This window comes from Agelaius tricolor, unplaced genomic scaffold (genome assembly GCF_023055355.1).
Source record: "Agelaius tricolor isolate 1412-34295 unplaced genomic scaffold, bAgeTri1.0.p SCAF_11, whole genome shotgun sequence".
NCBI classification, from domain to species: Eukaryota; Metazoa; Chordata; class Aves; order Passeriformes; family Icteridae; genus Agelaius; species Agelaius tricolor.
This window is the reverse complement of record NW_027269271.1, coordinates 6,864,268-6,877,332: the sequence shown is the minus strand read 5'-3', so window position 1 is coordinate 6,877,332 and position 13,065 is coordinate 6,864,268. Positions and strand designations below refer to the sequence as shown.

The 13,065-nt window shown below is 42.4% G+C and overlaps 1 protein-coding gene across 1 annotated transcript in view; it reads left to right on the top strand.

Annotated features, from left to right (window-relative positions):
- HMCN1 (hemicentin 1) overlaps nt 1–13,065 on the top strand; it is a 161,370-nt gene that overhangs the window by 66,760 nt on the left and 81,545 nt on the right. Inside the window, exons 17-26 of the mRNA XM_071435950.1 lie at nt 100–198; nt 1,613–1,740; nt 3,379–3,523; nt 4,775–4,887; nt 6,050–6,209; nt 6,953–7,127; nt 9,334–9,461; nt 10,733–11,005; nt 11,888–11,983; nt 12,343–12,537. Of these exons, the coding sequence (XP_071292051.1) occupies nt 100–198; nt 1,613–1,740; nt 3,379–3,523; nt 4,775–4,887; nt 6,050–6,209; nt 6,953–7,127; nt 9,334–9,461; nt 10,733–11,005; nt 11,888–11,983; nt 12,343–12,537 (1,512 nt within the window). The remainder of the gene's footprint in view (nt 1–99; nt 199–1,612; nt 1,741–3,378; nt 3,524–4,774; nt 4,888–6,049; nt 6,210–6,952; nt 7,128–9,333; nt 9,462–10,732; nt 11,006–11,887; nt 11,984–12,342; nt 12,538–13,065) is intronic.

Below are 13,065 nucleotides of genomic sequence, written 5' to 3'. Positions count from 1 at the left end.
TGTGAAGGTGGTGGGAGAGACAGGGACATGGTGTCCATGTGGAGAGGGAGGGGCAGCATTGTTTCAGATACTGCAGTCAGTTCTTTTCTTCCCCTGTAGATCTGTGGGTCAGTGATGAAGGGACTTATGTGTGTGAAGCTGAGAACCAGTTTGGAAGGATTCAGTCCCGGCCAGCCACGGTCACAGTGACAGGACTGGGTAAGAGCAGTGGGAACTGTTGGTGTTTGGGCAGCAGGCAGGATGCCTGGGGATTATGTCTATACATGCTGACCTATCTGTGTGCTGTATTTCTGTGTCATCTATACAAACTGAATAAGAAACATTTACATGGAATATTGTAATTTATTTCAGTGGATTTTGCTTGTTAGAACATTTTTTTGACTGGCTACACTAACTGTGTAGTTAGAATCAATTCCACCTGCACTTTTATCTAGGACCTTAAAGAAGTGATTTATCCTATGTATTTTTTCTTATTCCTAAGTACATTTACTGAGGAATGAAAAAATGACTATAATGATGGATGCTAATGATGGAGTTCCTGCTATTTAATTAATCTTAAAACAAACAAACAAAAAAGGCAGCAATAAATGTGGTTGTGTCAGTGTTGAGATAAGTGGGAAGGAATCTTGGTGATCCAAGAAGACAATAGATGTCTGGACTTCACCACAGATTCCCACAACGTGATTTGAGTTGGAAGGGACCTTAAAGCCCATCCAGTGCCACCCCCTGCCATGGACACAGACACCTTACACTGTCCCAGGTTGCTCCAAGCCCTGTCCAGCCTGGCCTTGGACACTGCCAGGGATCCAGGGGCAGCCACAGCTGCTCTGGGTACCCTGGCCAGGGCCTGCCCACCCTCCCAGGGAACAATTCCTTCCCAATATCCCATTTAACCCTACTCTCTTTCAAATATCCATGCTGTTAGAGGCTTGCTTGTTATCTCAGTTTGACATCTGGCAATAAAAAGAAAAAATAATGCAATGGAATGTGTACATTTGCATGAGGCAAAGAACAGTGTCTCTCTGCCATCAAAGAAACCATTTGTTAGCTTCAAACTTATTGCAAGAGCCAGTAATACTGGTAGGGTTTAATAGACATGTTTTTACCTGTTTAGAAGTATTATTTAATTCCCAGTACTTAATTTAATTTCTCAGCCATGTGTCCAGTCATGTTTGCTGTTGGCTTTTCACAGAATGTGCAGGTTTTCTGCTGGGCTGTGACCTCTCTTCTGATCCTTCACAATTTTATGCCCAATGGAAATTACAAATTACTTTTTGTCCTCTCCAAACCCACTACGTCTATTCTTCAGTATTTTGCCCAAGTAAGGAAAAATGATAAATCAACTTGGTGCCAGAGGAGCAGGAGTTCACAGGGAAACCCTTGATTGGATCCAGTTTCAGCTGAATAGCATCTTCCATTTGCTCCCATTCCTTAGACTAAGGATCACTGTTGGTGTATTTCCCCAGCTTCCCATCTCTCCTGTGCTACCCCCACCCCTACATTTGTTTCTCTTTTTCTCATGTCTTCAATTTAATACTGATTTAATTTAATATGTTACATGAATATATAAGAATTCCTAGTAATTTCTTCTCGTTCTCCTTTTTTGTTCAAGTCACTCCTCTGATTGGAGCAAGCCCAGCCACAGCCAATGTCATTGAGGGCCAGCAGCTCACTTTGCCTTGTGTTTTGCTTGCTGGGAACCCCATTCCAGAGAGGAGGTGGATTAAAAACAATGTGGTGGTAAGACTACTTTGTTTCCTGTAAGATTTATTGGCAGAGGAAAGCTACAACTGACATCTCAAGGCATGATAACAGCTTGGTTTAATTTAGAAAAGTTAATGTGATTGCTGCCTGTGCCAGGAAATTTCTGACCCTGATGTAGAGATGAGGGAATAGGAGATGGCAGTGAGGGATGTGGAGGTCTAGAAAAGAACTTGGAACCAAAGTATTTGTGAGTTATCCTTTTATCTTCTCTTTTGCTTCCTTTCAAAGAAGTTTTATGCATTTTTGTAGCTCATGAACTTCAGCCTTGGACTCTGAATATGGGAATGCTAGTGAAATATACCTACTAGAATGACAAAAGTGGGTTTTTTAAAATAAAGGTACCAGAAAATTTCTGTAGATTTAGGATGTTTTAACATCCTGACTTTTCCTGTTGCTGATGGGCTGAATTAAATACCAGTATCCCTGTTCCATATCCTCCTTTCCTGGGGATGCTGTACTCAGAGCATGAATGAGTGTGTTTTCTTTCCCCCTTGGGAACATACCATTGCCAGTTTATACCTCCTGCAGACACAGCTAGGTCATCTTTATGGTCTCTTCCCAAATCACTCTGAGATTTTTAGAAGGATGCTGTAGGCACCACACCTGGCTTGGTTGTGTGAATGAAACTTCAGTTCTTTAATCCTAAAATTTCTGTCTTTACCCTATGAAGCTGCTTTTTATCTTTGTTCCTAATTTCTCCCTAAAACCCTTTCTACACAACTGGAATTAAAATACTCTAGCAAAATGCCTAATGTATTGTCACAAGGCAGAACCTGGTGCTACCTGACCCCTGTTCAGGTTTCCAGCTCAGTTTAGGTGTCTCTGGGAATCACTGGCTTTTCCTTAGGCTGTGCAAGGAGCACAGGCTGTAAAGCTCTGTGAGAAATACTGGCAGGATCCTCCTTGTTGAGTTGCTAATTCCTCTCTCTAGTAGTGCTGGTTTCCTGTCATTGTAAACTGCTGGGAAATGCTGTGCTCCAAGGAAAGTGTTGGAGTAAGTTATATTTAGAGAAGAATTCAGCTGCTTCTGAGTGTGACTGGAACAGATTTGCTTTCTAACAACTCTTTATGAGAGAAGGCTATGCTGCCAAGCTCAGGGTGTTTGATGTTGCTGTAGGATACATAACTCTTCAAGGGTTACTCCTTGGTGAAAGTTACAATTCTCTTTCACAATGGCTTGCTTCAGAGCCAATCTATTTGATGGATATGGAAGTTAGAAGGTTTTGATAACTGTAAAGGAAAATAGTCTGCTTGTGGAAGAAGAACAAGTCATTGCACTTATCAATTACTGGAATAACCAATAAAAATACAGTGAAGTAATTGAGCTAAATTTGGGTTTGCTTCATTAAAAGCAGGAGTGGCAGAACAGGATATGCTGTGGCAGTGTCTCTTGCAGTTCTTACTCTCACTCCAGCAGTAAATACGAGGTGCTACTGAAACTCTTAAGTAAAATTAGCTTTGTATGAAAGATGGAAAGTAGGAAAAGCTCTAGTAAAATTCTGCAGGAACACCGTTTTTAACAATGTGACATAGCCAAGCAGAGCCACACAGCATCCCCAAGTGCACACCATCAGGAGTATTTCCCAGTGAAAGGTTCCCTCTCTCCTTTGGCAGCTGGTTCCCAATCCCTACGTGAGCGTGCGCAGCGACGGCAGCCTGCACCTGGAGCGGGTTCGGCTGCAGGATGGGGGGGATTACACCTGCATGGCCAGCAGCGTGGCGGGCACCAGCAACAGCACCACCACTGTCCACGTCTTCGGTGAGCAGCAGCCTGCCCTTCCAGCCTGGGGCAGGAGGGGCAGCACTGACCGCAGCAGCTCTCGCTGCTTCGCTGCACTTACAGCTGCCCACGGTGCCTCTTCTGGCATGATGCTGCTTTGTAAAGTGGCACAGGGGAGACTGGGTCCACTGTGCAGGGAAGAGCTGAGTGATCAAGACTGTTTTTGAAGTAAAATCAAATAAAACTATTTTGTGTTCGCAAAAGATCCTCATTCAGAGCTGGGCTGTGCAGTCTTCATCTGGTTTAATTAACAAGCAGGTGCAAGTGGGAGTTGGCTGGAAAACCATGAGAAGTGCTGTCTGAATGTTTCATAACTGGTGTAAGGAAGCACAGCTCATGGGAGAACTAGAATGAAAGAAAATGAATTATGAGTTTGGCAAAAGTCATAATTTGTTTGTTGTTTTTGGTGTCATCCCCATTCTCCTCCTGCTTATTTTTTTCCCTTTAATTAAAACATACCAAAAACTGCACTGACAGCAAGACAAAGTGTTAGCATTTTGGGTAACCCATCTGTATTTCAGCTGAGCATATTTGTGTTAACTTTGTGAGGCTACAATCACTTCATATTTTCACACATGTTAAATTTTCTCACATGTTAAATTAATCATGGGAGATTTATTTTGAGCTTCACTGAAGATGCTGAAACCTCCTTTTATATAAAGAATGACTATAAATTTTTAGTACAGGCAAGTACTCATAAGATTTTCCATGTCAACACTATTTTCTTGGATGTTTCAGAGCTTGAGAACAAAAAGGAATATCTTTGTACGTGCTTAGAAATATCTAGGTTTTGGTATTGTACCCTTAAATCTTACCTTATTTTTTTGTTAGTTCAAAGGCAGCTCAATTGAGTGAGAGAATTCAGGTTTTTCTTGTCTTCCTGATACTGATTTTGCAACGCAAAGCCTAAAATGTTATCAGAGGATAATGTGACAAAGCCATTCTGAAGTAATTTCAGTCAGTGGAATACCTGCAGTTGATCTAAAACTGTGTGTACATAATGCAGTGATGAGCCTATGGCTGGCAGGCTCTGTAGTGAACAGGGATTTATTCTGTCCTGAAAGGCTGGAAAGCGGCTCCTTGTCCATGTTAGGGTTGGAGAAGAGGCCAAAAGGTCCCAAACCCTCCTTGCCTGTAGGAAGTAGTAATTGAATATAAGGATTTTATCATAATAGTTGTTCCATGTTGAAATGTGTTCTGTGTGTTTTTAATATTTGCCTGTGTTTGTAGTCGTGCCTGTCATTCAGCATGGACAGCAGATATTCAGCACCATCGAAGGAATCCCAGTGACACTGCCCTGCAAAGCAAGTGGAGTTCCCAAGCCATCCATTGTCTGGTCCAAGGTAACTCCTCACCCTTGAGGTGATCATGCTGAAAAATGGGTTGAACACATAATTTAGTTGCCATAAACACTATATTCAAAGAACATGGCTGAAAACTGCACTTGTGAGGAACCTGGAAATCTCTGTTTGTTCAGAGCTGCTTTTGTTTCTTAGAGCAGAGCTTTTGGCCGTGGTCCTGCCGCAGCTCAATGTTCCATTATTTGGCAGGGCTTAGGTTATCGCTGTATCTTTATGGGGTTTACACTTTAGAAATTGTTCCTGTTCCTGTTGTGAGTTGATAATTTGATTTTAGGCAGCCTGCCACAGGCTGAGAGTTCATTTTTCTTGTGGAGCTCTGACTTTTTTCTCTGAGAAAAGTGTATTTAATAATGGCATTGTTAACCCATGACTTTTCGGTCATGGCCTTGGCAAGATGTGCACTGAGGAGGACCTCAGCCTTTGAGGGAATTTGTCTTAAAGCCAGTTTTAGGTTTTTTCCTCCTTGAACAGGATAATTTTGGATAGTAATAGGTATTTGGGTTATGTTACAGCTCACATGATATGGTGTGGAGGTACTTTTGGGTCTCAAAAGTTGTGCAGATGTAACTGATTGGGACCTTGGGAACAACTTTGTTTCAAAGAAGAAATAGAACATGGTTAACTGTTGGTTTGGTAGGGAAGAGAATATTGGAGGATTTCTTTTTATTTTATCACTTACTCAACCGCAGACATGGAGGAGGCAGCTGACCAAGAACAAGTTTCTGTAATGTATACAAGATTCATTTTGACATCAGAAATCAATGTCAAAATTAACTCAGTTAAAATCTTGATTATTATTCTTCACTATTATTTTTTAAATTTTCTTTTAAGCCTTTGGGTCTGTAAAATGTATTAAGTTTTCTGCATAAGAATCCCTGTGCATCTGTTCTTGTTACTGTTTAGAAAGTGATACTCAAGGACTGTGAAAAGTTAATTGTAGTTAATTAGTTTGTGTAAATGGAATTTTACGGCCAAGTTTCTTTGCTGATATGAGATATTTTGTCCATCTCAGCCTTGAAAAAATAAAAGCAGCTTTTATTGAATTAAATAATTGTAATTTGGATTAAATGATTACAATTAAATAATTGTATTTTATTTTGGAAAATCCAGGCACTGTGGACTTTGATTATTTTTCTTTCCACAGAAAGGAGAGGTAATCCTTCCCAGCAATGTGAGGTTCTCGGCAGGGTCGGATGGAAGCCTGTATGTGGTGTCCCCAGGGGGAGAAGAGAGCGGGGAATACGTGTGCACTGCCACCAATGCTGCTGGCTATGCCACCAGGAAGGTGCAGCTGACTGTCTATGGTGGGTGTCACCTCAGCTCAGCTGCACTACCCCTGCCACCCAGCCAGTGCTTTGGGAGAAAGACACACCCAGAACACATGGCATGGGAACTCTTCTCTAGGTAGTGCTTTTGGATCCCCAAACCAGGCAGTTCTGTATGTGGCTGATCCCAAAAGGCCTGTCCCTCAGTCATTATAATTCCCTTAAAGCCTCCTTATCCCTCTTACCTCAAGGTCACAGACCTTGGGCTGAGCATAATTTCAGCTTTATGGAAGTGGATAGGAAGCATCTGTACAGGAGTAGAATTTCCTGCTGGGAGAGGAATGAAGATCCCTTAATCCCACCAGTCTGAAGCCTTCCTGTCATCATCAATCCAATGTTAATAAATTTGGTTCAGGTGTAGGTGTGCTTTGCAGGGCTTTTATGGCTTGGAGTTACTGGGGCTGTTGTGTAACAGTCCAGGGAGTGGTTGCTAACTACCTATGCAGTACAGAGCTCAGCACACACAGGAATTACAGCCATTTGTTGTGTCCATCTTTTTGAATGGATCGTCCAGGCTTTCTGGTGTTCCATGTGGGCATCAGCCTGTGTCTGGGCTACAGGCACAATACAGCAGCATGGCAGGGATTTATCTCTGTTGCAGACAGGTCATTAAAACAGGATTGTAATGTTTTATACCTGATAAAAAGAGAGATGTTGTATGGTGTTACATTTGTACAAATATGTATATTCATTGCAGCTTCTTAATGTGTTCCATGTTATAGTGAAACCCAGAGTGTCCAGGCCTGGAGACCAGCAAGGAAATGCGCATGATAAACCCATAGAGGTCTCAGTAACTTCAGGGGAAGATGTCACACTTCCATGTGAAGTGAGGAGCTTGCCACCCCCCATAATTACCTGGGCCAAAGAAATGCAGCTCATATCTCCATTCTCTCCAAGGTAATAATGTTTGATGAAAAACTAAAGAAAACTGAAACTGCCTCTTAACTGTCAGGATTTTGGAAGGGTGTGTGATTTCTGACTGCCACAGGATCGCTCAGAAGGTGTTACTGTGTTACTTTGTCCCAGCTGACCTCTTGTACTGGGTCTTGAAACCCTCTTTCCCAAGCCTGCTAAGCCTGTGCATGGTTGCACAGCTCCCATTCCAGCATGTGCTTATATACAATCTCAGGGGGCCAGGGGGAAAGAGATCCTGGGTATTTGTACTGTGGTGGAGCCCAGAGACCCACATCATCTGTGCATGGTTATAATTGTTTAAAAACCGTGTTTCTTTTCTTATGTACTTCACATTTATGTCAGGGGAGCACTGTCTGTGATTTACATGAAGCCTGGGCTGCCAGTAGGATACAGATGATGATGATAAATGTTTGGGTGTGCTGACAAGGGCATGTTGTGTGCTGTATTTTGGATCGAAAAACTCACCAGAGACTTTTGAACATGTGAAAGCAGAGTTAAATACTTGTAAAATGTTGAGCTGACAGCCTTAGAGAATGAAGATCTGGGGACTGTGTTGGACAGTGTTGGAGTTCTCCCTTATTATTTAATGTTGCACAGAACAAGAGGGAGATGAGCTGGTGGCTATTCCCTGGACACTCCCCATTGGAGTGCCAGATAGTGTCACCAGCTGTGCTGCTGCTTTCTGCTCCTCAGGGTCCCTCAGAAGGGCCAGGCACCAGTTGTGTCCATAAAACAGGGAATGGCAAGGCTGCCCACAGGCACACTGTGCTTGCTGGTGTCTCCCAGTGATCCCATGGATGGAATCAGCCAGTGTCTGACCTAAGGAGTTGTACTCGAGGTCCTCTTTGCCTTGTGGCCAAACCTGCACCTTGGAGACGTTCCAGGGAGCCTGTGACAGCCTCAGCAGATCTTTTGCCACTATGTCTGCTGAAGGAGACTCATGTGCAGGGATTTGGCTTGTTGTCAGTAATCCATGAGGGATTTTCTGCTGTGTCCTGTGAGCATGTTGCATGTGCTAACAAATCTGTGTTCTTCGTCTCTAAGTTGTCCTCGTTTTACCTCAGGAGACACTGATAAATTAGGGTACTTGCTCGTGGCTGTTGTGGTGAGATCCAAGTTGTCCAGAGGAACAGAAGTCCAGCTCAGCCCATTCCATAAAATTGTTTACAGATGTCAGCAAAAGTTACAGATTAGTCCAAACAGAACTGTTTGAGACCACCCAAAGATCTTGTTAGAAATGTGAATGTTAAACAAAGGGAGAGGGAAATCAGATATGAAGGAACTTTTATCAGAAAGCAAATGTAATTACTGGACAAAATCAAGGAGGAGAAGTTGCCTCAGAAATTTATCTTTTGGGCTTATTAAAAAAGTGCCAAAAAGTTTGGAAAGATACAGGCAGCATAGTAGGAATTGTAGTCTCAGACAGATTTTACACTGGAGAAAATACATTTCACTTTCATTCATCTCTCCAGCCTTACAATCCCCAAATTCACCATTGATGTCCTTGCGATAACGTTGACCTAATTAGTGCCAAGAAAAGAGAACAGATGATCCACCAGTTCTGGAGTGGCAGGCTTGGATTTCTTCTCGTCAATCCTTAGCTGTCATTTTTCTTTCCTCCTCACTTATTTTCTCTGTCTCTGTTACCTTTGACTCTTACAGAAGATTTGTGTAAGATTCTGTGACCAGAACTGTGGGAGAACTTAATGCTGTGTAGTTAATTATTTACTGGGGAATAATGGCAATTCCTATAAACACCAGAACTGGCAGTTCTGAATCAAAATCCTGTTTTCCATCTTGAATCAATGTAGCATCACTTTTTTTGCCAGGATGAAGCAGTAATAAAAGTTTTAACTTTCTGACCCTACTCACCTGAGCTAAACAAAAAATTTTAACAAGAGGGTGAAGAGCTCGAGTTCTCTGCCTTTATCACATTTAATAAGTCATATGAAATAGCTAGAACCAAATTATATAATTTGGATCTTAAATTTTAGATATTTGCTGTGTATTCTGAATATGGGGGCTCCATAAAGAGTTAGAAAAAAGAGGAGTAAATATAAGTCATAGTTGCGTAATATGGTCAGAGTGGTGTTATTTCAGCTCATAGCAAACATTAGCAGCGTGCTGGGAGAGGTCGTTCACCTTTACGTCCATATTTATACAGTTTATCTGCTTCTTCTTTTTCCAGACACACTTTCCTCCCCTCAGGGTCAATGAAGATCAGCGAGACCCAAGTCTCAGACAGTGGAACGTATGTCTGTGTCGCCACAAACATTGCTGGGAACGTGACTCAGTCAGTGAAGCTCAGCGTACATGGTGAGTTGGAACTCCAGGGTTCATCATCTGCAAGTTTCCACATGGAACTGAGCATCTTTAAGAGGTTTCTAAAGTTTTTTCCTAATTGACAATAAATCCTCTCAGCTGTTTTTCTTTCAGGTTGTATTATCTTCATATGTGAGTTATTGATTTTGTGGAAAGTAAATATTGTATAAACACCCAAAAAATACATAGACATGTGTAAAGGTGTCCAGTGGCTCCAGTCAGGACCTGTGTCCCTCTCTCTTTCCTTACCTTTATCTCTTATTGTTCCTTTGTCTCTCTCCTGCTCTTCCCACACTGGGGCCCAATCACTGTCTCTTAAACACTCACACAATGTCAAGTGTGGAAAAATGTCACTTGTTATTGTTTCAGGCATTTTTTCAAGTCTTTTTATTGCCAGTGATCCTTAGGAAAAAAAAATATTGTGGCAAAAGAATTATGGTGAATTGATATTATTCTGTAGGACCAGCAAAATCACTTCCAGTCATATTTTGTCTCCTTTGTCTGAACTTGTGTTTGGAAACATACAAAGATCAGGGATTAGGGAAAGGAAATTAAAATTCCAAAAGGAAAATGTGATTACCTCTATCATAAAAGCTTTTGAATTGTTTTGTGTTATGAAGAGCCAGTACCCGCAGCTCTTCCAGTGTGCTCAGAATGTGACAGTGCTCATGGGAGTTGTGCAGTGTGGCTTGTTCAAATAAATTCAGCACCAAGGATCTCCCGTCCTGTTCTGTGCAGAGAACATGCAGGGCTGCTCTTGTAGTCACCTGAGGGCATTTGATTTCAGTAAATAAGGAACATTTTGTAAAATGATAAAAATAGAAAAGAATTTCATAGGATCATAAAATTATTTGAGTTGAAAGAGACTTTTAAAAGGACATCCAGTGCCACCCCTGCCATGGGCAGTGACACCTCCCACTATCCCAGGGTGCCCCATGCCCTGTCCAGCCTGGCCTTGGACCCTTCCAGGGATCCAGGGGCAGTCGCAGCTTCTTTGGGCACCCTGTGCCAATTCCTCACCACCCTCAGCATAAATAATTTCTTTCTTATACTTGGTCAGAATCTCCCCTCTCTTAGTTTAAAATAGTTCTCCCTTGTCTTGTCCCTCCAGCTCTCCCGGAGCCCCTTTAGGCACTGGAAGGTGCTCTGGGGTCTCCCTGGAGCCTTCTCTTCACCAGGCTGAACACCCCAGCTCTCCCAGCTTGTAGAATGATCCTGTATGTTGTTTCTTTAACTTTTCTGTGGACTGAAATTATCTTCCTCAGTTCCTCCAAGGATCCAGCGTGGGCCTCGAGTTCTGAAAGTGCAGGCTGGGCAGCGAGTGGAGCTTCCCTGCAGTGCCCAGGGCGTCCCTGCCCCCTCGGTCTCTTGGTTCCGAGGCACAAGTGCCGTGCCCACAGACGGGGGGAAGTTCCTGCAGAGCCCAGATGGAGCTCTGGCCATCAGCAGTGTCCAGCTCCCTGATGCTGGTATCTACACCTGTGTGGCCACCAACAGTGCTGGCAGTGACACGGCAGAGGTCACAGTACAAGTGCAAGGTACTCGTTTGGGGCCATGCTTCTTCCCTGGCCCAGACTGGTGTGGGGTGGGGCCTTGCAGGGCAGGGCTTTCTCTCACCCACTGTTACGTGATGCAAAAGCCACATCTGGTTTAGATGTTATGTTCTGATGGTAATTGAGGAGAGTTAGAATGAGCAACTAGTCTTTGGAGAGGTTACAGAAATAAAAAAAAAAGTGTGCACACACTCTCTCTATATTTAAATTCAAAAATGATGTTGAAATGGTAAAAGGGTAAGTGGTCAATGTGCCAATTTAAATATGTAGTGCAGCTCCTCACCTGAGGGCTGACAGATGTCAATGGAGCATGACTGACTTAAGCTAAGCAGGAATTGTTTCTTCTTTGCAAAAGTCTAAAGGCAATGTTCTAATCCCTTTGGATTAGAGATGCTGAGAAATGCTTCCTACAGGCAACAAAGAACTCTCAGTAACGGTTTAATTATAAAGAATATGCTTCATATACTCTCAGTCTGCACAGGAGTTTAAAATGAGACTTGAGAACAAAGGATGGCAGTAGCACTAAAATATGTGGTGGGGGAAAAAACAGTTAAAATATTTTTGAAAAAAACAGTTAAAATAATATTTTTCAGATTATGCAGAAACATTGCTTTGAAAATAAATTTAGCAAGATTTCAAGAGAACTATTTTCTGTCAAGTTTGAAAGCCTCTTTGTCCTGCTTACTTCCTAAATATTCCCACTGAAATGGAAACTACTTTTGCAGTACGCATTCCAGTCAATGTAAAGAGGGTTATTGGAATGTGACCTCGTGTGAATGAGAGAGACTTAGTGTTATGTAATGTCAAACTGTATTTTTCTATTTGGAGCAGAGATCAAACAGTTTTTTGGGTCTAATTTTCTTTCAGAGCCTCCCACTATTGAGGACCTGGACCCTCCATTCAATAGCCCTTTCCAAGAAAGAGTGGCCAACCAGCACATTGCATTCCCATGCCCTGCAAAAGGTGAATGTCTTGGTGATAAAAAGATCTTTATCTGCACATTACAATGCTGCTGTAAAAATGTCCAATTCACACAGTATTTTCCATGTACACTTTATATGGAAAAATTCAAACTAACAGTGTTTTAAATCAGCACTGTGTGTGGAAGTCCTGTGGAAAGTCATTGCTAGCCAAAAAGGATTTTATAGTGTTTAGGATGAAGATTTTTAATGTTAAAATCATCTTGTAACAGCTGGAGCTTCCTCTTGGAAGCTTCTGGCCTCCCTGTGTGTTGTCCTTCCAGCAAGCAGCAGGAGTTGTTTGAATCAATCTTGTTCTGAGCTGAGGGAAGCATTTGTGGTCGTTTCCCCTTTTCCTTGCAGGTATTCCCAAACCTGCCATCAAATGGCTGCGGAACGGGCGGGAGCTGAGCGGGGCTGAGCCGGGGCTCTCGGTGCTGGAGGACGGGACCCTGCTGGTCATAGCTGCCCTCACACCCTCAGACAGTGGGGACTATGTCTGCGTGGCAGCCAACGAGGCTGGGAGCACACAGAGGAGATACAGCCTCAAAGTCCATGGTAAATAATACACACAGCCCTTGGGGAGCTGCCTTGGGAAAGTATCTTCTGTTTTCTTCTTGCAAATTGCATGGCCCAAATCTGCCCTTGTGCTGTTGAATTATAAAATCTGAGTACTTCCTATTTTTCTGAGTTTTTTATACTCTCTATAGTTTTTCTTTTACCCTGTTTTTTCTGTTCTCTGTGGCTTTATGCACAAACCATCCTTGTTTTGCTTAAGGATCTTATTTGATAGAAACTCCAGTTTTACTTGAAAATTTTAATGCAAATAGCAAATGAAGCTTTGTACTGTAGAAGTTACAGATTGGGGGCTAGATCTGCATTTCAAATGAGAGAAGAGTCATCAGATTGAACATAGACTAGGAGATTTTCTATTTCCTGGTATCCTTCCTCTTCCAGAATCCTAGTTAGTAAATAGAAACCGTACAAACTACTTTTATTCCAGACTTGTTCGCTTCCCATGACAGTAAGTTCTAATACCTGAGAAGGACTATATCCTTATTTTGAGAAGGGCAGGAATTCCATCTT